The 24,469-nt window shown below is 44.6% G+C and overlaps 2 protein-coding genes across 2 annotated transcripts in view; both read left to right on the top strand.

Annotated features, from left to right (window-relative positions):
* The window catches only part of KALRN (kalirin RhoGEF kinase), a 473,348-nt gene extending 455,189 nt beyond the window's left edge, over positions 1–18,159 (top strand). The window contains exons 52-60 of the mRNA XM_083865425.1: positions 1,415–1,442; positions 1,883–2,054; positions 4,196–4,317; positions 5,423–5,554; positions 7,060–7,224; positions 8,096–8,174; positions 9,300–9,500; positions 10,388–10,526; positions 12,687–18,159. Of these exons, the coding sequence (XP_083721551.1) occupies positions 1,415–1,442; positions 1,883–2,054; positions 4,196–4,317; positions 5,423–5,554; positions 7,060–7,224; positions 8,096–8,174; positions 9,300–9,500; positions 10,388–10,526; positions 12,687–13,232 (1,584 nt within the window). The 3' untranslated portion in view covers positions 13,233–18,159. The remainder of the gene's footprint in view (positions 1–1,414; positions 1,443–1,882; positions 2,055–4,195; positions 4,318–5,422; positions 5,555–7,059; positions 7,225–8,095; positions 8,175–9,299; positions 9,501–10,387; positions 10,527–12,686) is intronic.
* A 505-nt stretch (positions 18,160–18,664) lies between these two features.
* UMPS (uridine monophosphate synthetase) lies at positions 18,665–24,205 on the top strand (the record flags this gene model as incomplete). Its single annotated transcript, XM_083865344.1, has 6 exons — positions 18,665–18,814; positions 18,988–19,141; positions 20,441–21,109; positions 21,790–21,965; positions 22,479–22,593; positions 23,389–24,205. 6 exons carry the CDS (start codon positions 18,665–18,667, stop codon positions 23,568–23,570), a joined length of 1,446 nt encoding a protein of 481 aa, XP_083721470.1. The 3' UTR covers positions 23,571–24,205.
* Between the last annotated feature and the right edge of the window lie 264 nt (positions 24,206–24,469).

Genomic DNA, 24,469 nt, shown 5'->3' on the forward strand with positions numbered 1-24,469 from the left:
TTTTCCATCCAGTACTCCATTGTGCCACAATTTCTTCCTGTCTGCAGGGTCCAGGGGGCTGTATGTGGGTCCTGGACCCTGTGGAGCAGCAGTTGCTGCTCCCCGAGCCCCTGGGCTGGCAGGCCTGTGTGCTGGTGGCACTGCCCAGCTGCACTCTTCAGAGGGACTTCGTGCTTTCCATGTTATGCCTGGTTCATTTGGGCTTTGTGGAGGTGGCTGGGGAAAGCAGACCCTGAGGTCTCAGTGCTGATACCAGAGCTTTGTCTCGGGCTGTGAAGAAAGGCTGTGAAACCAAAATGAATCAGAATGTGCCCGAATGCCTCCTTGAATGGCACCCTGAGCCATCGACCCTGGAAAACTATTTATAAAGCCAAAATGTAAATATAAATCTTGAAGATGTAGCTACTTTATTTTGAAGAGCTATTGCTTCTGTTTTGTGGCCTGATTTCTGAAGCTATGCAAAAACCTGCTATCAGCTTTGGCAAGCCATGAATTAGGTCACTGCTTCATTGGCCTCTTCCAAAACAGCTCTGAAATAAATAGTAACAAATATATTTAGGACCACATTGGTGTTTATGGTGCTTGAAATGAAACTATTAGATTGAATTTGAATAAAAAGGCCTTATGAGATTATTAAAACAGATAATGAGGCTAAAACCTCTATTCTATTGTACCCCACAATGTAGTTAGGATCGATTATGTAAGAACTCAGTGGCCTTGTCTTTGCTTTTTCCACCTTTGCTTCCAGAGTTACATTGGCACATAGAGACCACAGAATAACAGTAGCTTTTCAAGTCTTTGCTGACTTGGTCAGTTAACTTGTTAGATAAAATAACTCCTAGTTATCCAAACCTAGTTTCAAGCTGGAAAGTTTGCAGCAGTCAAATGAAATTAATTGCAGGACTGATTCTCAGCCGTGGACAAAATGAAGTATTTATGGTATAGTGCTTTATCCTTTTTTCTCCTGAAGCTGAGCACAAGTTAAAAGACATTTCCTCAGACCTGGTTAGTAGCTAGACTGCTGGTGACATGTCCCAGGTGTGTGGTGACTGCATGTGCAGTGTGACACAGGTCTGGAGCTGGGCACAGGTGATGCACAAACCACCTCTGGGAAGAGTTTATGCCTTCATCATTATCACATAGGCAAAGAGGAAGCATGTCCACCCTCCTCAGCCTTCGTGCTGTGCCTGTTGCCTTTGATGCTTTATCAGGGTTCAAGAAGCCATAGCTTTCATTTACTTTCCCATATGTGTTGTCATTAGAGTTTGCTGCACCTGCTGGTTGTTAGAAGGTGCTTGTTACCACTGCAGCACTTCTGCAGTTCTGCTCAGAGTCACCAGGGTACCTTGTGAAAACAGATATCTCTTTGTCACTGTCTAGGAAATAAATGCTTGTATCTCTTTGTATTTTTCAGATAATCAACCCCAATTTCATCCAAGAAGGTGAGTTAAGGACAGCTGTGCTGCAGTTGTGATTTACTCTGGTGCCACGGCATGCTCTGCACCTACCAGCATTTGCAGCAAAGGCAGCTCTCTGCTGCTCAGTCCCCAGGCAAAGCAGGCTTCCTGCTGGCTGCTCAGCTCAGACAGCCTGGGGCCACAGGCCAGGTTGAACCCCCCAAACCTGCCCTCTCAAAACCTCATCCACCTGCCAGAACATAGAGCTGGAGGATGGAGGCTCATCTTCACCTCCTTCTCTGAACTGTAGACAGCTGGTTTTTAGTGGAGGGCAGTTTCAATTACATAATCCCAGGACTCCCAGCTGTTTGGGGCCCAGATCCTATAGCTCATCCTATCATGTATTCTCTAGCCTTGTATGACTCCAGACATTCTTACCTGAAGATTAAAAGAGGTGTTGTGCGTGTCTCCATGTTTTTTTACAGTGGCTCCAGAGTTTCTTGTGCCATTAGTGGACATCACCTGCCTGCTTGGGGACACAGTGATGCTGCAGTGCAAAGTCTGTGGGAGACCCAAACCAACTATAACCTGGAAAGGACCAGACCAAAACATTCTTGACAATGACAACAGCACAGCTACTTACACAGTGTCATCCTGGTAAGGTCCTGCCTGTGGATCCCAACATAGCTGGTCCTGATGGTCATGTTACCCTCAAATACGGCGCTAGCCTGGCTACAAGACTCCTTAGGATGCAGTTAATTAGGTCTGGCATGGCATGTCAGCACATCAGCATGGCAAGCATTGGCTGGAAAGGGTCAGACTTTGGGGCTGGGGTAACTGTATTTGTTTCCCAAGCTGATGCCAGGTATATCCAGAAAGTGCTGCTGGCAGACATGAGCTTGCTCCTGTTGACTTCCTGAGCCAGCTGCAAGCCAGAAGGCAAAATGTTTACAACCTGTGAGTTTGTCTAGTATTACCTCTGCTGGGGCTTCTCTGCTTTAGTTTGATGCCTCAATCTCCTTTGGGAGTCAAGCAGAGCAAGCCCTCACCAACTTGCAATACCTCTATCACTGGGCATTTTCTGATCTTATTGGCAGTGGTGGGGTTGCAGTTTTCCTGAGCCTTTCCTCAGCTGTTCCTAAAAAAAGCCCACGTGTGCTCCTGGGAAGGCTACATCTGGCTGTGCTTGGACAGAAGGATGCTTGTCATAATGTTCTTGGCTGGGCTAGCAGAGAGGAAAACTATCTTTACAACAAGCACTGGGAAGATTCAGGAAGATCTGGAGTTGAATTCAGGTCAGGTAACAGCCTGCTGCTGGATGCTCATCTGCAGCTTATATAAGCAATTTGGGCCAAACTGCAGTGGAAATCTCCAGGAGGCAATCTTTCATTTGAACTTTTCAGCACTTCTGTCTCAGGCTGAAATGAATCCAGGGACTACAAAGTCACTGAAACTGAAAAAAGAACAGTAAGAGAAAAGGGATTTTACATGTTCAATAAAAAAAAACCCCTTACATCTGATCAAGAGCTTCCTTCAGAGACCATTGGCTTGTGCAGCTATCCCAGAGCATCCAAAATTGTCTTTAGCTATTGCTCAGTAGATCTCCTAGTGCCTTATCTTCAGCCTCTGTCTGGGCTTAGGATGGGGAGATATTTCCATACAGGGTTCTGGTTTTCATCACAGTCCTCTTCCTGTTGGCTCCTTGTGCACTATCAGCACTTGCATTGTCTTGTTACTCAAATAATCTTTCCAGTGAAGACACTGCCTGCCAAGCAGAGGCCCAGTGGATCAGTGGCTCTTACAAATCTTGCTGGCACGAGTGTGTGGATTTCAGGGAGAGGGGATGTTTCTGTCCTGTTTTAAACCAGCACAGTCAGACCAGCAAAAGCTCCAGAGTCCAGACAGTTATCCCAGCAACCATGTCCTTCTGCAGTACCCGACAGATTAAGCATTCAAGAACTAGCCTACTTTTGCCATCAAGGGAACTTATTGTTGGCTCTAAGCTGGGTCCCCAGTACAGCTAAAACAGTTACACAAGCAAAATCCTTTAATTCAGGCCAGCTCCCTCAAATTGCATATTGGAGCCTGAAGTGTGCAAACAGCAGTGACTGTGAACAGACCTGCTATAAATTCATGAGACTGCACAGAGCTTTTATTTTCTCAGATTGGCCCAAAGACTGAGTGTGTCTCACAAACTCAGTGCTGTGCTCTTTATCCCTGGCTGTTATGAGATGTCCAGTCTTCCCACTGGGGCCCTGGCAGCAGTGTCAGATCAATGGCACATGCTCCAGGAGTCTGAAGCTCCCTGGAAATGTCACCCTGTGCTATGTGACTGCTTCCTGCATCTCTGGAAGCCCAGTTTGTCTGGTGTGTGTTGGACTTCATTGCAGAGGCACAGCAGCTTACCATCTCCCAAGATAGGAAAGATCTTCATAGGTAAATCTTTCCAGATATATCAAGTCTAAGCATCTAGCTCTGGACAGGCACAGGTAATGTTCAACTCCTGGACTGCTTGCTGCTTGAGAGATCCTTCACATCTCTTCCTAGACCACAACATACATAAGGATTTGCCTGACAAGCAATTTGGACCAAAGGTTTGCTCAAAGGTTTCATTAATAGCCAAGCCCTGACATATGAAGGGGTTGTACTTGGGCACCAAATTTCTGGAGGGATGTTCCTTCAAATGAGTTAACAGGGCTTGTGTGCATGTGTGTTTGCAATGAGGCAGAACAGGAACTACATAAAAACCATTAGCAAGTGAAGCAGTGTTTTATAACCTGGGCTTCCTGCATCCACAGTGACTCAGGAGAGCTCACCTTGAAGATCTGCAACCTGATGCCTCAGGACAGTGGCATCTACACCTGTGTGGCAACCAATGAACACGGAACCGCATCGACCTCTGCAACTATCAAAGTCCAAGGTAGCACATCTGACCTTAACACACGGGATTTTTCCTGTGTGTGGTCCCTTGGGGGCTGGGAGCACACAGGAACAGCCCATGCAGAGGCAGCCAGATGTGGAGCTGTGCCAGGTGAATTGAGATGTTAAAGTTGTACAACCATTACTCAGCCACAATTTCCACTGATGGCTGAGGGCTTTCCCTACTCCTTGTGCTTGATTAAGTTGTCTGACCATAAACATTACATTTGGGAAATGAAAATGCACTGGCACTGGCTCAGCTCCTGCATCCTGCTCCTAGTGCTGCTTCCCAGGAGCTCAGTAAGGTCAGCCAGGGGAAGCTCAGCTTCCTTGGGCAGCTGAGTCCCTGAGGAAATGATGTCCCAGCTGACTGCAGGAATCTCTGGGCTTCAGAATCTGCCTGGAGTGGGAGGCACTGAGATCCAGTGACACTGATTTTCTGCCCCCCCTTCTCTTTAGGGGACAAAGGAGGTGAGAGTAAGATTTAGTCTGGGTGAAACTGTTCTTTGAGGATTCAACTTGGAGATGTGTCTCTAAGCCTGAATTTTCAGCACTGTTATTAGTGACCCATCTAATTGGAATGAATATGGAATAATAAGTTGATTATCATTGCCTCCAGTTCTGAGAAGGGATTCATTAGCATTAGAGATGAGGTGCCAGCTGTGTTGAAGGGGATGGTCCAGAGATGAATGTCCAACTGGAGAGTTACTTGCAGCAGTATCAAGAGCATTTAAAAGTTGATTTGTTTGGTCTCACAAACCACCCTAGAGATCCAATTTCCCCAATTTACCCAAGGAAGTCAGTAGCTGCACTAACTACCCCTGTGCTGAAGGGAGCCCTAAGCAAAGCATAGAAGGATTACTGGTCACTTGTCAATCTGCTCCCAAGCACACAAAGCACCCTACACACAGAAGAATTCTGAATGCCTTGCTTGTGTCATTTTTGGGCATTCAATGGTAACTGACTCCTCCTGCTGCTTTAGTTAAGCCCCTCTACAAGGTGCAGCTGTCCTGTAGCGACCTGATGTACCTGATGCACCTGATCTGAACAAAGCACTAGCACTTATTGATGTGATGCTGGATTTGGTATTGTTTCCTCTTCCCAAGGTGTGCCAGCTGCCCCAAACCGCCCCATTGCTCAGGAGAGAAGCTGCACCTCTGTGATCCTACGCTGGCTACCCCCAACCAGTACAGGCAATTGCACCATTTCAGGCTACACTGTGGAGTACAGAGAAGAAGGTAAGTGGTGTGAGCTGTGCTTGCTGGCTGACAGTGAGAACAAGGTAAGTTTCCTTTATGAAACAACAGGTCCCAAAAGCATTCTTGTCACCACTGGCAATTGTTGCTTTCAGATCTCAGTCTAAGGCAGAAAGAAACCCTTCTACCATCCAGTCCAGCCTCTCATATATTACAGATCTTTCTGTTTTCTCTGGTCACTTACAACAAGTGTGCTAAGCTAAAATATATACAGCATCTTTTTATCATTTGCATTTTACCACCATCCTTTCTGGTGGGTGCTTCCCAGAAATGCAAAACCAAATCAGCCTCATTTTTTTTTTTTTTTTTTTTTTTTTTTTTTTTTTTTTTATCTGGATAAAGTTGCAGATCCCTGCATACTTTTCAAGCTCAGCTCTGGTTTTTCTCCTTCATTTTTCAAAAAATCCTACCCCATTTTAGTAAGTGTGCAAACCTAATCACTCCATCATATTAATACCTTCTCCTAGTGAATATTTTCCCTCGACCCTCACTGTGCCATCAGTGTGACTGGCATTTTTGTAAAAGAATAAAAGCTCCTTTTTTAAGAACAACCACCAGAACAAACATGAAAAAAAACCCAGCAGTGTTTTCAGTATTCCTCCCACTTCAAAGGTAAAACTGACTCTTGTAAAACCAACCATAACCTTGTGAAACCTTGCAATCAGAATTTGTCCACAGGACACAAAAAATAAATTGGTCATGGTAAATAACATAAAGATAAAAGGCCCTGAAGTTACTAAAATAAGATAAAAATTTACGTATTCTTGAAGAATTCTCTATCTGTGACAGGGCTCTGTGTTCCAGGGGTCCTTTTCTGTTCTCTGACCCTGTACAGATGAGTAAGGATTGCTCCTTTGGTTGCCACAGGTTAGGCAGTGGCTGGGTTTGATAAGAGCAGAAACACATGACAGAGTCACACAGTTCTTTGCTGCAATTCTGCTCATCTGCAAGCTGCCTGTGTTAAGCATCAGAAAGCTGGTTCTCCTCCTGCAGCTGCAGCTTTCACTGTAGCCACCACATCTTCATCTGCAAAAGCATTTACATTGCACTGACACCCTGTCTCAGCTTCATCTCCCTTGCCCATGGGGCTTTTTTCAGTATTTCTGCTACTGTTCCTGTCATAGCAGAGTTGTCACCAGATCAGCCCTCCACCCTGGCTTATCACACTGCCCTCAGACATCACTTGTAGCACACAGCCATAGCCACAGTGCTGGAGAGATCAGCTTGTCCCTGAACTGAGCTTTTTCTGTCACTATCAGTCAACTGAGAGGCATTTCCTTCTTTTCCCATTTAGCCAGATGGGAAGGTGGCTGCAACACAGAATATCTTCCTGTGATCCATTTCTGGTTTAACAGTCAGCTGTAACATTGCCTCTTAAAACCCCTGTAGATTTTACCCTACCAGGGTACTACCTAAGCTGGGCAGAGAAAGCCTCAGCCCTGAGCCCACACAGTGAGTGTTTCCCCTTCTCTCCCTCTGTCCAACAGGCTCGCAGGTCTGGCAGCAGTCAGTAGCCTCAACTTTGGACACATACCTTGTCATTGAGGACCTGTCCCCAGGCTGCCAGTACCAGTTCCGAGTGAGTGCCAGCAATCCCTGGGGGATCAGCTTGCCCAGCGACCCATCCGAGTTCGTGAGGCTCCCGGAGTACGGTGAGTGGGCCTGCAGGGAGGGAGGGACTGGCACACACAGCAATCCACCTGTGCTCTGGATGGTTAGTCTTGATGGGTCCTGATAAAAACAGGGACCACGGACCAGCTAGGGATACAAGGAAGAGCCTGGGAGATGCTCAGAGCCAGCTCCTGGCCCCAGGAAGGATTTTCGAGTCTTCACCTCCATCCACGCTCAGAGCCTGCCTCTTCCACAGAGGCTGTTGCAGATTCCAAGCAGGTCCCTACTTTCTATGCCAAGACTATTTCTTGCCTTTATCTCTGCCCAATGGGCTCTGTGTCCTGGCTGGTGTCCATCCTGCCTTTCCAGCAATGCCAGCAGCACCTGCAGCTTCTGCTGGGCAGCCCAGCTGGGGGCTGCAATTCCACTTGCAAAATATCCCTCCTTGAGCAAGGCAGCTGGAATGGAATGCTGTGATGGAGGCAATTCCCAAGCATACAGTGCTGCAGAAATTTGGGGCACAGCTCACTCTCAAGTGCTGTGAGCAGATCCCTCTTTTTCCCATGTTTTAGCAGCCCTGGTGTGTAACTAGGTCTGTGACCGGCTTGGACAGGCAGTGCTGGATGGAGCAAGAGCTCACACAGCATAGCTCTACCCCTGCCTCTGCACCCCTTTTCAGCCCAAAATTTCAAGGACATATTTGAGTCCCCCTTATCTCTACCTTTCCCTGGGCAGCTCTGGCATTTAGTGGCCCAACACACTGGAGCTGTGCCTGAGCAGTATGAAACTGGACTCCTAGTCATAATGTTTTCTGTCTTAATAATAAAGTCTCACATAATTTTCAAATATGCTTTTTATAGTCCACAGCAAACTGTCTTTATACTTTCTTGAATGTTCTTTGTTCTCTCAAAGACTCCACTGCTGATGGTGCCACTATTTCATGGAAGGAAAACTTTGACCTTGCCTATGCAGAGCTGCATGAGATTGGGAGGTAATATTAACCCCGCTTATCACTGCAATAAAACACTCAAACAATGGCTTGAAGCTTTTTCTTTGGTGGGGAGTTTAGGTTACTTTTGTAGTTAGCTTGAAAACTGCTGATTCTTTCAAAGAGCATTGCATATCAGATACTGATGAAAATATTGACTAAATTCTGTTTTTCAAGATAAATTCTGATTTGAGAATTGAAGATTGGCAAACTAGTGAGCAATTAGGCAGCCAAATCTCTCGCAGTTGGTATCTTTCATCTCTGATTTGAGGTCCTGTTTTGAAGTAATGACAATGTACTGGTTCTGGATAAGCTTAACCTCAAAGACTGAGTTTGCCAAAACACTTGGGCATGTGACTGACTTATCTTTGCTGATGGGGAGGGTGAGGTGAACAGAGCCTAAATAGGAGCAGCACATGTCAGCCCTTGGTGCTCTCCACAGATAACAGATAAGGGTCAAGCAAATAATTCAGGTTAATGCAATTATTTCTTCAGCTCAGATGTCAAAGACAATTCTGAGGCTGAAAGGACAGGAGGCTCTCTGGTTCTGTAGACAACAGAGATGTATTACTAAGAGCTCAAGTTCAGCACAAGGTTTCACTGGGTAGTTTTACTTTCAGGAATGGTACTGTGGTCTGTATGAGTATCCTAAATGCTTTCCTGACAGCTTTTTTCTTAATTTCTTACTGTGTGTTTGAAAAAAATGATAGGCCAGTGATTATTTAACAAGGCTTTTGTTTTAGTTGTTTGAGAAAGTTTGGTCTCTTTAGTAAAGCAGCTGGAGAAAGGAGACCCACAGCTAAAATAAAAGGAGACAGAACCTGGAAAAGTGGCAGCAAATTGAACCCAGGGGAGGTTGTTAGAGGGTATCAGTATGGCTGCACAAAGCAAAGTGACACCATTTGCTCTCAGTGTTTGCTAATCCCCAAAGAATCTCTACACCCAGGGTAAGAGATGGAAGGCCTTTGTTGGAAAAGGTTATGAACAACTTGTTAAATCTGATGCCTTGTGAAATATTAATGTGATGAATCAAAAAAACCTTTAAAAATCACTCTGTTATTGCACTAAAAACTAGGCATGATTTATTCATTTATTCACCTCATTATTCTGTTTTCTTTATAATTTCAGGGGTCGATTCTCCATAGTAAAGAAATGTGTCCACAAAGCCACCCGGAAAGATGTTGCTGTAAAATTCATTAGTAAAAAAATGAAAAAGAAAGAGCAGGCAGCACATGAAGCAGCTTTGTTACAACACTTACAGCATCCTCAGTACATCACTATCCATGACACCTATGAGTCTCCAACTTCTTACATCTTAGTTTTGGAGCTGTAAGTACACAGAGCTTGGATTCAAGTGTCAGGGTAGGAATCACAGCCCTATTAAAGCCAAGCATAAAGATCACTCTGAGTTCAGCAGGGCAAAGATTTTATTGATTGAGATGTCAAATGAAATAACCATTTTCTGCAGAGTTTCCACTGCCTTTTCTTTACAGTAAATAAGATTAAGAGGGACAAATAAAACTGCTTCCTACTTGGGTGAAGCTTGGGTAATTTGTGCCATTGAAAAGCGTCAGATCTACTTGGTCAGTTTTGTCCACTTTTTACATTTGAGTAAAAGTGTTTCAGCTAGATTGAAGCCTTCATCATTCTAACACTTTTTGGTGAAAAGAACCATGTAGCAATCATGCTTGTCCCATAAGAAGAAACAGCAACCAAATTCCAAAATGCTTTGTTATGGTATATCCAACAAAGTGTATTTGGGCTATTTCATTGTTTGTTTGTACAGTTAAATAAACTAGGTGGAAAACTTTTATTGGGTTAGTTTTCGCACAGAAAATATTACCAGCTGAAAATGTAAATGATTTTTTTTCTGCATTATGTAACCATCTCTAGAAATAGATGAATCCGTATAATTAAGAAGTTCTGTTTCCAAAGGGATTGTCTCTGTCTATTGAATCCATCCTTAAGCAAATGAGTTTTCTTTAAGACTATTGCTAAATTTGTCAAGGACTGGAGATAACAATTGAGGATTAATCATTCTACCACTTCCATGGCCTGCAGTATCTTGAGATATCATTAAATACTCGTCAGATCTTGCATTTTATTTTCCTCCCTTTTTAAGTCACGAAGTTTCTGTTGCGATTTTGTTTTCAGATGTTAACTGTTCCTAGTGATGCCATGTGATGTTTCATGCACGGGGTTTGGTTTGTTTGTAGGATGGATGACGGTCGTCTCTTAGATTATCTGATGAACCACGATGAACTCATGGAGGAAAAGGTGGCGTTCTATATAAGAGATACAATGGAAGCCTTGCAGTACCTCCACAACTGCAGAGTGGCTCACTTGGACATAAAGGTAGGAACAAATGAGAACAATGCTTTATTCCATGCCCTGGAACAGAGAGTTCCCAGCTGTGCAGACAGGGAGGAGGTGCAGCCTGTACCCAAGGGAGATGCTCACTAAATGGACAAGCTGTTGATCAGAAAAAGGAGTTACTGACCTGCAGCACCAGGTCTTTGCCCTCAGATAAGAAATGCACTTTTTCCCTTCTTTCACTGGTTTGTTCCCAAGGGCTTTCTGGATTTAATGAAGGAGAACAAGGATGTCAGAGAGACAAGAGCGAGATGTCACTAACACCTGTTTGAAGGGAAACTGAATAATTCTATGGAGTAAGGTTTGCGCTCACACTGTACCAACCCAGCCACCGACCTTCCTGAGCAGAGCTGGCTTGTGCCAGGCTGCCAGGGGCAAATGAAAAGAAAAGCAGCACATTGTGCTGCAGAGCCTGAGAGGAGAACTGGGTGGGAAATACACTCAGGGAAGGGTTCAGAGGAAGAACAAAGGACAAGTTGCACTGTGGAGAAGAAATTGGGGTATTCTTGAATGTCACACTCAGAGTAGCACAGCTCGTACCTGCTTTTGTAAGCACACGTGGCAGGAGGCACTGTACTGTCCTGGATTTGGCATTGTGCTCCTGTCCTCCACTGTATCCCAGTTATCTTGGATGACAGAGAATTAGCCATTGAAGTTGTGATCAAGTGTTTCAAGTTTTGTGATCTGCAACATTGTTTCTGGTTGCCAGGGATATCAAATAACCTGTAACACTTTGCAGATTTAAATGGCAATTAAAAATGGGGAATGAGGGATGAATTTAGCTTTCTTATATAGTGGACAATCCAGCTTCAGGGAGATTTATTTTCATCTTGCCAAGCCCCAGGCATGTCAGATGAAGTGATACTTTCATTCTTCTGCTGCTTCTACCCCTACAAAAGAATTCCATTTGCACAGGGCCTTATATGAGAATTAGACACAAAAGGCTAAATTATCCTGGTTTCTTTCTATGCATTTATTTGTATTTTTTTCTCTATTTATACGACCTGTCAAAAATTAGGCATTACTTGGAGGTAAGAAACTGCAATGAATTCTCTGTTTGATCATAAGATACTTCCCAGAAACAAGGTGGGAAGCTAATTTTCTGTGACCTATTTGCAGTTTCCGTGAATGAGGGATGCTAAATAAAGAACCTTCTGTTGCTAAGTGGGAAGCAGGAGATGCATTGGCAGTGACAGTAGAGCTATCCATGGATTGTGTTGTCCCAGGATCCTGCTCAAGGATGTGTTGATTTTGTCAATAGAGACTGCACAAGAGAAGAGCAAGTGGAGAGGCTGGAACAGCCATGTAGTTAACTTTGCTATATATATATATTTATATATGTATGCCATAAGGCAGCAATAAAATATGCATGAGGATAAGAGAGAGAAACAAAGATCTAGAAGGATGCAAGAAGTAAATTCAGAAATCACCTCAGAGCTAACGAAGGAATAATAATCCATGTTAAGTCCCCAGAACAGAGTGTATAGGCAATGCTCAGTGTCTCTCACTCAGAGAGACCTTAAATACTGAGAGCTGCTAAAACAGGCAGAAAACCAGCTGGGATGAAATGTAGTTGCATGCTGGCTTGGACAGTTGCATGCTGACTGTGTCCTGGTGTGTGTAGGGAAACACTGGCAGCTCCATGTCAATTGACAGCAACAGTAATGGCATACACAACTCCTTCCCAGAGTAGTGGGTGCAAAATTGAATATTTACTTCATGAAGAACATTTCTGCTGCACATTATGCACACTTACTTAGCCAGCTGTCATCTGAACAAATGGAATCTAAATAGACTGATCTGATATATATAAGTCTTATTAAAATTTAAAAATCTGTCAGTGTTCTTAATCTGTAGAGATTAGTTTGGGAAAATAAACTATAAGTATTTAGGACAAAGTGTAAAATCCCAGTGAGTTGCCCTAGTGCAAAAGAGAGTCTTGTCATTGTGACTGCAACATTGATCTGAATTTAGAGGAAACAGCAGCTGTACTGGGTCCTTATCATTCACTCTCCTGATCTCTCCCTTGCACATCTGATCAAATGCAAGTTCTTGATTGGCTATAAAGCTTAAATGAATCCTACATATTTTATTTGCAAAAATATAGTTACGATTAAGTTTATATCATTATCTTTTCAACAGCCAGAAAATCTGCTCATTGATTTAAGAATCCCAGTGCCTCGTGTCAAGATCATTGATTTGGAAGATGCAGTCCAGATCACAGGTCATTACCATGTCCATCACCTCCTTGGAAACCCAGAGTTCGCAGCCCCTGAAGTTATCCAAGGCCTCCCTGTCTCCCTGAGCACGGACATCTGGAGCATCGGGGTCCTCACCTATGTCATGTTAAGTGGTGTCTCTCCATTCCTGGATGAAAGCAAAGAGGAGACTTGTATCAATGTGTGCAGAGTGGATTTCAGCTTCCCGCATGAGTACTTCTCCGACGTGAGTCACGCCGCCAGGGATTTCATCAACGTTATCCTCCAGGAAGACTTCAGGAGAAGGCCGACAGCAGCCACTTGTTTACAGCATCCATGGCTGCAACCGCACAGCGGCAGCTATTCCAAGATGCCGCTGGATACCTCCCGCCTGGCATCCTTCATCGAGCGCCGCAGGCACCAGTACGACGTGCACCCAGTGCCCAGCGTCAAGAGCTTCCTGTTGAGCAGGATGAACCCGGGCACGTAGTGTCTCCATCCCTGGGATCCTGAGCCAGGAGCACACAGATCCGTCTGTACATATCCCATGTTCCGTGTTTGCATTCCACAACTGCAGGGTGGGAACCGCTGCAGGCCCGGCAGTCGGACCAAGGCAAAGAGGGTGACAGCAGTGGGGACACACGTGGTATTGTCACATCCACCGCCAAAAATGGACTGCGGGAAGCAAACACCAGCTGGGAATGAGAGCCAAAATTGCAGTTGCCTTAATCTTTGTGAGGCAGCCTTATAAGAAATCCTCTTGATCTTGCTGAACTGACTTCAAAATGTATAAAAGGAGTAGAATAGTGGGGGGGAAGTGAGACCAGGCTGACCTTAGCATGTACTGCAGAACTGGACCAGTCAGTTTTTGCTGAAATCATTGCAAGCCTGCTCCAGGTTATCAGTCAGATTTCTCATGTCCCATATACCCAGGTCTGCTATGATTTCAGTGGGGACTTTGCCTGCATAGGACATGCAAGATCAGGCTCCAGTCACTGCTGGATCAGCTCCCATGGTGGTGTGGCTTAGGTACACCCGTGTTGTGTGGCAGTGCTCAGACCCAAATCCTCCATTAAGCCCCTCCTTGAGCTTTCTGCTGTGTAAAGTCAATGTGCAGCACCTTTCGGAGCTACGTTTAAGGCAATGAATTCATTGGAGCATACAGCTGGTTCTGATTAAGCACAATGGGACTATGGTGGGTTTTTTTAAAGCATTTTATACACGTTGTACAGAAATCTTTTGCAAAACCTGTGCATTGAGAAAAGGCAGAGTCCAATTTTTGCAGTATCTGTAAACTAGATGACGATGGTGATGAAGACAATTTTTTCTATCACAGGTTTTCAGTATACATATATTGTATCATAGATATAAATATATATAAATATAAAGGATCCTGTTCCATTTCTAGCTTCAGAATTGCTTGGCCCAAAGTCCATCTAAACCTTTCAGAGTGCAGTAGGAGTGGTGAGTTCATTCTTGTGCTTACAGCTTGAAAATAGTTTTCAGTGTTTAAAGTATGTCATTTGTTCCATTTCCAAACTTGTAAATATCTCTCAGCCACCTCATAACCAAAGCATTCATGAGGATGTTTTTATGTCCAAAGCCTAATTTGTAATAAAAAAAATAATATTCACAATTAAAACATTTTTCTCTTGCAAGCCAAGTTGCAACATCATCATATTGATGTTACAGTGATGGAGCCAGCCTTAGTTATAACCAACATAGGCAGTCTGCAGTGACAAATCAGCAGTTTGTAGGTTGGCCAAATCTTCCTTTCCAGAAATGGGACTGGAAGGGAAAACCAGCTGGGGCTTCCCCATCCTACTGCCACACCACAAAGCTCTACAGCCTTGAGGGGTTATGATCAAAGAGATTTTTTTCACCTGGCATGTGGGAGCTTTGTCTCGGTGCTGAGTACCATTTGTGTGCCTGTAATGGGAAATGGCAGTTGTTACCAAAGGTTTTCCTAAGGAAAAGGGCTTGATCAGACCACGTGTGTTCATACAGACTCTCTTGTAAAGGGAGAGAGTCGCATTTCTTACCATCTGAGTAACTGCACTGTGAGCCTGCAGGAGCAAGCACTGTTTCTGCCAGTGGGTGGTGGAGTTACCCTGCAAGTACTGTTAAATTCTCAGGGCTCTGATGGCCCTTTTTTGATCCACCTCCAAGTTCCCTTTCACAGCAGGGAGGAGACCTGGCCCTTCTCTTTGTGCTTGCTCTATCACTACACCAGAGTGGTCAGTACTTTGTTAGTGGAGAAGAGGCACAGCAAAAACCCTCAGCACTCGACAGTGTGTGCAACAAAGAACTGCCCTTGAGATCGGGAAGCCACAGGCAGAAGGGTGAGCCCACGTGCCTCAGCAGAGTCAGAAGTGGTTCTGTGAGAGATGCAATAGAGGGAGGAAGTGTGGAAAGGTTTGAAAGAGACAAGTGTTCACAGAAGGTTTAGCTTTTTGAATCATCTAGAACCTATTTCTGCTCCTCCTATCAGCAGCAGCTGATTTTCTAAGCCATCCAGCAGCACCTCTTAGATAAAGACCAGACTCTCATCCTGAGCAGCAGTGCAAAGTATGCAATTTCTTAGCAACTGAATACAGACAGCAGTCAAGGGGGGTCTGTAATTACCACCAGCCTCAGGTACTTTCTCACTACAGGACTGTCTGTAATTCTTCCTATTTGTCAAAGCTGGCTCTTTGTGCTGTGATCGTGCTGCCCTTAAAAAAACGTTCACGGAAGTGTGGTCTGTAAAACTCACAGCTTCTATTAGGCCCATGGGTACAGTTTAAGCCACAGGCTTTCTGCTTGGCATTAATACAAACAAATTCTCACGTATCACATGAAATTTTGAGTTATTTAGCATTTTGTTTTCCTAAGTCCTGCATTCATATGTCAAACAGCAGACACTTCAGATGCACAGGAGGGAAAAGCTGGACTGTTTAAGGTAATATTTAAGACTCTCATTGCAATCAAATAGCAGAAACAAAAACCTAAAAGGCTGAAAGAAAGAGGATGTATGATTAGGTACTGGTACTCGGATTAAAAAAGACTCCTTGTTGAGAGAGCTGGAGGTGCTGAACTGTGAAGATGTTGAATGTTCTGGGGTTATTCTGTTATACAGTTTTGCTTTTTTCCATATTCATGTTAGAACACCTCTTCCTGGATACCATTCTTCTAACAGCACATTCAGGAATAGTTGAACCAGTTAGAACTTCCATATGACATCTGTGATTACCAACCATTCTTGCTTTTGCCTGAATAATACAAAATTGACAGGCAATGCTGCCATATGATAAATGCAGAGGAAGTATCCTGACTTTGCTCTTTCAAAGTCTTTTTAAGCCCACCTGTGGTGCCTCTGCAGATACAACAGGTCCTGTAACTCTGTTGAAAACTGTAACTCCATTGTGAAGAGATTACAGAAGCTCAGTAAGTAGGCCTGGAGTGACCCGCTGGGTGAGAAGCACCACAGCCAGCCCCCTGTGTAGCATTCTCCAATGACTGGATTTTTGGTGCATGAAATATTGTCTGTAACAATCACAGTTTCTCAGCGAAGCTCCCCAGAGAGTATCTGACTCCAAGGGGAAGATTTCCACCTGCAGCTGTGTACCACTCAGGGTGTTCCCAAAATAACTTGAAGGTGTGGTGGTAGCTGCACCCTTTAGCTTCTGCAGCAGCTTCCAACCATCCGGGATGACCAACAGGAATACTGACAACAGTGCACCACAAGCTCTGTGTGGAGTGGCACTGTGCACACAGCCACTGCCATCAGACATCTCCACAGTGCCCTTACCCTGCTCTGACAGCAAAGTGTGGCTCACAGTGTCACAGGTGCTGGGTGACAGGAGGGCAGCAGCAGTGGTACTGGTGACACAGAGTCCAGAGGACACAGAGACATGAGGGGCTCCTTATTTAAGACGGCTTTGTTTAATGAATGTGCAATGAGAAATTACCTCTCCCTCTCTCTCTCTCTGCTCCACTTGCAGCAGCCAGGCCGGGACAAGAATTCTGCTGGCCAGTGTAAACACCATCAGGTGTTGGGGCCACTTGCCACCCTGTGGGAGGCCCCACCTATCCCCAAGCTGCCAAGCCCCCTGTGTATGGTACTACAGGGGTCATACACAGCCAGTCCCGGGTTGTAGACTTGAGTACCTTAAAGCAATCCAGGGTTTAAAATTTAAAATGCCTCTCTCGTCTCAGTGACGCCAACAAGTTTCATTCAGTCTTACTGCCCTTTCTTTTTAAAAGACTATGGATTGGGTTTTTTCAGTAATGTGTCTCTTTTTACTTCTAAGTTAATGCTGAGACAAAGTCTGTGCCCTCAACTGACCCTGAGGCTGTGGCTTCAGTGGAGTTCATTAACATTTCTGACAATGCTATTAGGCCTTTGCTACACATACTGTGCACACAGGCTGAATGCAGTAACCTGACTATATATAACCCTATTTCAATGCCCTTGCAATGAGGGGACTGTGTCAAGTAACTTATACAATATAAACTTCAGAGACAGGTGTAAAGGCTCCTCTGTGCACATAAAGGTCTAACAGGAGATTTACATGCACAGGGGCTCACCACCTTTTTTTGTTCTTGTTCCTTTCACAGCAGAGGTGGATTCTCCTCTAACACAGGGCTTGGGTTTCTTTTTGAGCTCATTCACTCATGTCCCATCAGAAAATGGTGCTTTCCCAAGGAAACAAAATCAAATCCCATTTTACTAGGCTGACTACACACTGCCATCAAGTGATGTACTCTCGTTCTGGGATCTGTATAGTGCTGAGTGTTTCCATAGCGTCAGGATGCTGAATGTTTGCTGTAACTGTAGCCTTTGTTACGGAGCTAGTGAAAAACCAACATCTTCTCTACTCAAGCCATATTTCACCTTCATGTCCAACTTCTGATGCTGGTGCTTTTACTTCTCTTTCTACCAAACTGTTCAACACTGCTCTGCCACTGAGGTCAATTTGCTGATAACTTTTGGAAAGCAAATGCAATAGCAAGTGGAGAAAAAAAAAAAATCAATCTCAGACTTATTCATCGATATAAGAGCAAACAGTTGGAACGTGTTGATGCTTTTCAATCCTAGCAACAATCCACTGAAGGAGGAAAAAAAGAAACAGTATTGCTAACAGCTCAGCATTTTCAAGGTGCAAAGTAATTCCACAGCCTTAATTATTTCAGTGTATTGCTGGTCTGCCTTAAATGTATCTTCAGTTTTATTGCAGATTTCATTTTGTATACACACAATGTCGGTTTGTAAAGGCAGGTTTGTAAATATTTCCTTTGTAAGTCTAATCACTCATGTGTACTGTCGTGAGGTGACTACTTGCTGTCCCATGTTGTTGTTACTATAACTGCAGTATATATGATCACCTACAGATGTAGCTTCAACCTGTACATCTCCTGTCCTTGCATTCCCATAAATAGAGTATACTAAAGACTCCGTTTCTGGGCTTTTTTTGATTAAATAAAATTATTCAGAGAAGACCGGGGTCAGTCTTATTTTACATGTGTGCCATCTTTCTGAGCGAGGCCTCGGAGGCTCGGGGCTGGCTCATCATTCAGCTCATGTTTCCCGGAGGGATCTCTCAGGGAACCCTGGCTGCATCCACCGAGCGGCCTTTTGGGCATCACCGGGCGAGGCGACACGGCGAGAAACCCTCGGGTGACACCGAACCCTCTGCACAGACGGTTTCTGCTTCCTGAGGGAACGGGGTGACCAGAGACCTGGAATCGTGAGGGAGAGCGGGCCGGGATGGCACAAGGGCCTGCGGGACGGGGCACAGCGAGCGGGGGATGGCGCAGTTGGGTTTCCCCCGCCGTGAGGGGACGCAGAACGGGCCACATCCCTCCCTCACTGCCCTGTGCCCGCGGTGTCCCCGCCCCGGCCCCTCCCGCCCGCATCATCTCCGTGCGCCGGGCCCGGCCATGGCGGCGGGGCCTGTGGGCGCCGTGGCGGCCGCGCTCAGCGGGGCGGGCGCGCTGCGCTTCGGGCACTTCGTGCTGAAGAGCGGCTGTTCCTCCCCCGTGTACATCGATCTGCGCTGCCTCGTGTCCCACCCGCTCCTCCTGCGGCAGGTGCGGGCCGGGGAGCCCCGGGCCGGGCCCCACGTGTGTCCCTGGGCCGCGGGTCCCTCACGGCTCAGGGCAGCGGGGGCGGCTCTCGGTTGTGTCGGGCAGAGAGGTTTTCATTGATTTAGTCACCTTCGCGCCAGCCTGGCTGTGAAAAAGCGCTCGGTTTTCCTTTCCAGGTTGCAGGACTTCTTTTCCAAGCAGCCCAGGATGCGGGTCTGGAGTACAACTGTGTGTGCGGCGTTCCCTACACGGCGCTGCCGCTGGCCACCATCATCTGCTCGGAAAACCAGGTCCCCATGCTCATACGGAGGAAGGAGGGGAAAGACTACGGTAAAGCCTTCAGATCAAGAGTTTGCAACTTATCTTCTTTGGGAAATTACTTTATATAGCTTGTGGTTCTTTTGTAAGGCACAGCATCTCCGTTCCAGTTTAAGGTTACCATTGCAATTTAAGAAGCAGGCCCTTTCCCCCCCACAGCATCCCAGCCTGATCAGCCTCTCCCAGCTGACTGCTGTTTAGGCTACAGCTTTAGTCCTGTTGTTGGAGATCTGGAGACTCTTGAAGGGTATTTTCTGCTTCTTTGGTTTTGTTTATGAGAGTTTATTTCTTTTCTTTAGCAATGTCTTTTTTTTTTTTTTTCTTCCCTTGGTACCCTTGCTGTGGTTCTGGGTTAGTGGCCTCATCCAGAAACGAGGATTTATAACTCAGATTCTCCAGCATGCTGAGACCAGAGCCACATTTTGCTCTCAGAGCTTTTTGTGTATTGACACCGAAAGGAACCTTTCTAGTCTCTTCTTCATTTATCTCTCAAACCCCTTTTTCTTTCGTTATCCTATGGTCCTGTAATCAGTGAGCCAAGTGATCAGCAGTCCCTTCTCCACTCAATGAACCATTTATTTAATTGTGATAAAGAAAGGATAGCAGACTGAAGCATTAACCTGCCATATAACTGGATTTCTACACATCCTCTTCCAGCAGTGTGTAATTAGAAGGTACACTTGTCAAAATGAAATGCTACTCCTGTGTCAGGCGGTGGGCCAGGCATGGAAACATTTGCTGTTCCTTCTTGAGGAGCACAAGCCAGTTGTGACAGCGATTAACTGCTCCTGGGAAAGCCAGGCATCCTTTGTCCTTGCCCCCAGGAGGCCTTGCATGGATGTGTGCTTATTGTAAGTTAGGACAAAGGCACTTGAGGCTTTACTCCTTCTAATTGTTCTAACAGGCATATTAAGTACACAGTGCTGCCTGTGGTAAACGGAACGTGCTGAAGAGTGCCAATACTTGGCTGCCTTAAAGGTGTTTTAAATAATGAAAGAATAATTTTGTAAGTCTGAGCTTTCAAGTCATGATAGTACTGAACTTCTGGAGTCATCTTATTCAAACATTTGAATTTGTGCTGTTAACAGTGTGTCAGTTTTGTTATGGAATATAACTTCTGGAAACATAAAGTAGCATTTGATCAGCTTGGAGAAGTAACAGTCTTTATGAACTGAATTACAGGTCAGTGAGTGAGCTATGATAAGAACTGTGATAAGTGGTATCATCTAATAAAGTTGTGATACTCTTCAGGTTTTTTTGGGTCATCCAACCTTTCTTAATTTGGCGGAGTGTTTGCTTTTTATTTTCCAGGCACTAAGCGGATGGTAGAAGGCACCATTAATCCAGGAGAGACATGCCTGATCATTGAGGATGTGGTAACAAGTGGATCCAGTGTACTGGAAACTGCAGAAGTTCTTCAGAAAGAAGGATTAAAAGTCACAGATGCCATAGTGCTGTTGGATAGGGAGCAGGGGGGGAAGGCCAGGTTAGAGGCACATGGAATCCGCCTGCACTCTGTGTGCACCTTGTCTGGGGTGCTGGAGATCCTCCAGCAGCAGGGAGCAGTGGCTGCTGAGATGGTTGAAAAAGTGAAGAAATTCATTGAGGGAAATGTGTTTGAGGCAGTGGCTCAGAATGGTGCTGCTCCTGTGAAGAGACCCTGCAAGGAGCTGAGCTTCAGCACTCGTGCCCAGCTGCCAGGGGTGCATCCTATTGCAGCCAGGCTTCTCATGCTCATGGAAAAGAAGCAAACAAACTTGTGCCTTTCTGCTGATGTCACCAGCCCCAAGGAGCTGCTGCAGCTGGCTGCCACCCTGGGCCCTAGCATCTGTATCCTGAAGACTCACATAGACATCCTCAATGATTTCACCCAAGAAGTAGTAAAGGAGTTGAGAAGGCTTGCAGATCAACATGAATTCTTGATTTTTGAAGATAGGAAATTTGCAGATATTGGAAACACAGTGAAACATCAGTATGAAGGTGATTATCATCAACCTGGATTTACTATAACTTTGCCTCTGGTGTGTGTAACTGCAGTACTGGCACAGGTTGCCAGGAGAGAGCATGGAATCTCCAGCCTTGGGAAATACTCGAGGGGATGATAAGACCTTGAGCAATCTGACCTAGCATTGAAGTTAACCCTGCTGAGAAGGCATGACCTCCTGAGGTCCCTTCCAACCTAAATCCTTTTATGAATCTATGGTTGTGCTCAGTAAGTACTTCTGAGTTGGGTGCCATGAGAAACTGCTGCCAGTTATTGTACTGCTTGTGTGCCCAGCATGGCTTTCCTTTGATACTCCATCTCCAGCTGTAGAACTACTGTTCTCTTTACTGATCCTTATGTCCCACATAATCTGTGTACTCTCTGGGAAGATAGCACCTGTGACAGCAGATTTCTGGGCTACCATAAATGTCTCAGTAAATATTAAAGGTGAGACACTAAGAAGTGTTTGTGAAAAGTAAACTGAGAGATTTTTTGTGGTTAGGCCGCTGTCAGAACTGTCCGATGAGACTGAACTTGTAACTGTCAGGCTTCAGCAGTAAAACTGTCTTTTAAACATGTGAGTGATTAAGTGTGCAGCGGTTTTGTCTAGCTTGTGCTTGCTGTTTAACACATTGCTAAGGACTCTCTGGCTGTGTCTCCCTGCCTGTGTTCTCAGGTGGCGTGTTCAGAATCTCCTCCTGGGCGGACATCGTCAATGCCCACGCGGTCCCAGGCGCTGGAGTTGTGAAAGGCCTGAAGGAAGTGGGTCTCCCTCTCCAGCGTGGCTGTCTCCTGGTTGCAGAGATGAGTTCCCAAGGGTCCCTTGCAACTGGTGAATACACAAAAGCTGCAGTAAGTGGGCACTCCTGTGTCAGGTTAAAAGCTTGTAAAGTGTGACAGGGAGGTTTTATGCGTTTCCGATATTTGCGCTTTCAAAAGTCCCTCCAGCTCTGTAACGGGTGTTTGTTTTTTCCTTGGAGACTCAGGAATGTGACTGTGAGGTGTTTAAAGGTTGCAGCTGTAGGCTAGTGATGTGGGGTGGTCAGAGTTCACACTTGGAATTCTAGTACACATGCCAAGTTGGCTATAAGCAGCTCCCCCTCCTGTTTTTTTTTTTCCTTTCGTTCTTTAAGCAATTAATTTCTAATTAGTTTAAACTCCTTCATGGTGTTATTTATAGAAAGAAACATAATATTCACTTTCCTGCCAGAGGGAAAGTGTGATTTTACATTGTGAAAGCAAGAGGTGTTTCATACCCCTCCCTACCTTGCACAACTTAAAGCATCAGAGTGTGGATGACAAACAGATTGCTAGGCCAGCTGAGTTTAAGTATATCATTTGTAATTGTTCACTGATCTTTTTCAGGTACAGATGGCTGAAGACAACTCAGATTTTGTTTTTGGATTCATATGTGGATCTAGAGTTAGTAATAAACCAGAATTTCTACACTTAACCCCAGGAGTACAGCTGCAAACTGGAGGTAACTTCTAAAATATTTTTAGTCTTTTTAAGAACAGAAGTGATCTAGTCTCCAGTGAAAAAGTGGCTTCTGAAGAGGATTTGGATGCTGATTCTCAGCAGGGAGGGGTCTGTTTCCCATTAAGGGCTGTCTCCCATATTTCTGGATATGCTGATTTCTTTCTCGAGCTCTGGAAGGCAGTGAGCAGGCTATGGAATCTTTTTTCTTGTTTTGAGGTCTGTGCATACCATAAAGCACATTCCTGGAAAGAGGTAAAATGTCTTCAGATAGATGTTAGATTAGATGAAAATATTCTACTCCTATTCATTTGGAGTATAAAAAATATAACAAAATAGAAGTCCAGCTGATACACTTGATATTGATACAGATAAAGTATCAATGAATTGAAAGTCTTTTGCTGACTGAAGAGGTTATCACTGAAGCAGATAGGTGAGATATTTTTCTCTGCAGTACTTAATTCTTATGAGACCTAAACTGAAATCACAAGCTTTTACATTAATGTTTGGGGGTTTTGCCTCCTTTAAGAAGGCTGAGGCTAATTTTAGTAATCCTGATTGAATCTTCTTTGAGTAACCGTTCCATCTATAGTGATTGGTAAACCATGAAAAAGGAGGGTGCTTGCTGTCAAATTTGACCTGTGTTTTTTGGTTGGCAATGCCATTTCTGGTTACATTTGTGGATTGCTAGGATGAGACCTGGGACAAGGAACCTGTTTTATATTCCAGCACCTCCCTGAAGGTTTTTAGTACACACAGTTTTGTACAAATAAAAAAAAAAATGCTGTCTGTATTTCAGGTGATAACCTTGGACAGAGGTACCTGAGCCCCGAGAAGGTTATTGGCGAAAAAGGCTCAGATATCATCATTGTGGGCCGTGGCATCTTGGCAGCCTCAGACCGTCTCCAAGAAGCAGAGAAGTACAGGAAGGCAGCGTGGGAGAGCTACATGAGCAGGCTTGGTGTTCCTGCAGGAGACTGAAAACCACACACTGTCCTAGCCAGTGGAGTTGCAACTTGAGCTGCAACCCTCCAGTTAAATCCATGGACACTTCAGCCCACAGAAAGCTGCCCTTTTGGAGAAAAATCTTTTACAAAGTTGTTTTAATTGTACACACAGAGGTCAGATTGCACTTGCCATTGTTAATTTTTGATATTTGAATGTAAGAACTCAGAACTTCATGCCTGTTTTTTAGCATTAGTAGGCTTTCTTGTTTGAAAAACATTACACAAAACACTCCAAGGGTATTTTGTTGGCTGTTGTTGCCATTCTTTTCCCCACCTTCCATTTTTTTCTGGCACTGGAAATGGTATTTTTTAATGTTCTTAAACTTCACCTGCACACTTGATAATCTGCCCCACCTTCACAGGTTTATTCAGCTCTCCTGTTTCCAAGGGGCAAGAGCAGGTTTTAAAGCCATACTGTGAAATTGAATTATGTGGTGTTCAATAAATACTTTTTTGCTACCATTTTCCTTTTCACTGGCTCTATGTCTTTGTTCTGTGGCAGAAGTATAATAAAATGACATTCTGGTGTGTCTGTGACTGCAGGAGTTGCTCATGCTTCTGTTTACAAAATTTGTCAGAGCAGTTCATTGTTGTGTGCTTAATTACAGTGGAACTGTTGATTCCTCTTAATATGAAATAAAAATATAGTTTATTAGACTTTTTTGTGAAATAGCTGGAATACTTGCAATCTTTACTTTTCACTGTGTATGGTGCATAAGGAAAAATAGAAATATCTTGTGTGATTGGTTTTGATTATAAAGTACGGAATAACCTTGAGTGTATTTAGCATGTATGTGGTGCAAATAGCAATGCACTGCATACATGCTAGATACACTTAAGTGTATTAAGTGTTAAGGTTAAAATTTCATTGAT

This window comes from Zosterops lateralis (genome assembly GCF_965231275.1).
Source record: "Zosterops lateralis genome assembly, chromosome: 7".
Taxonomy (NCBI): Eukaryota; Metazoa; Chordata; class Aves; order Passeriformes; family Zosteropidae; genus Zosterops; species Zosterops lateralis.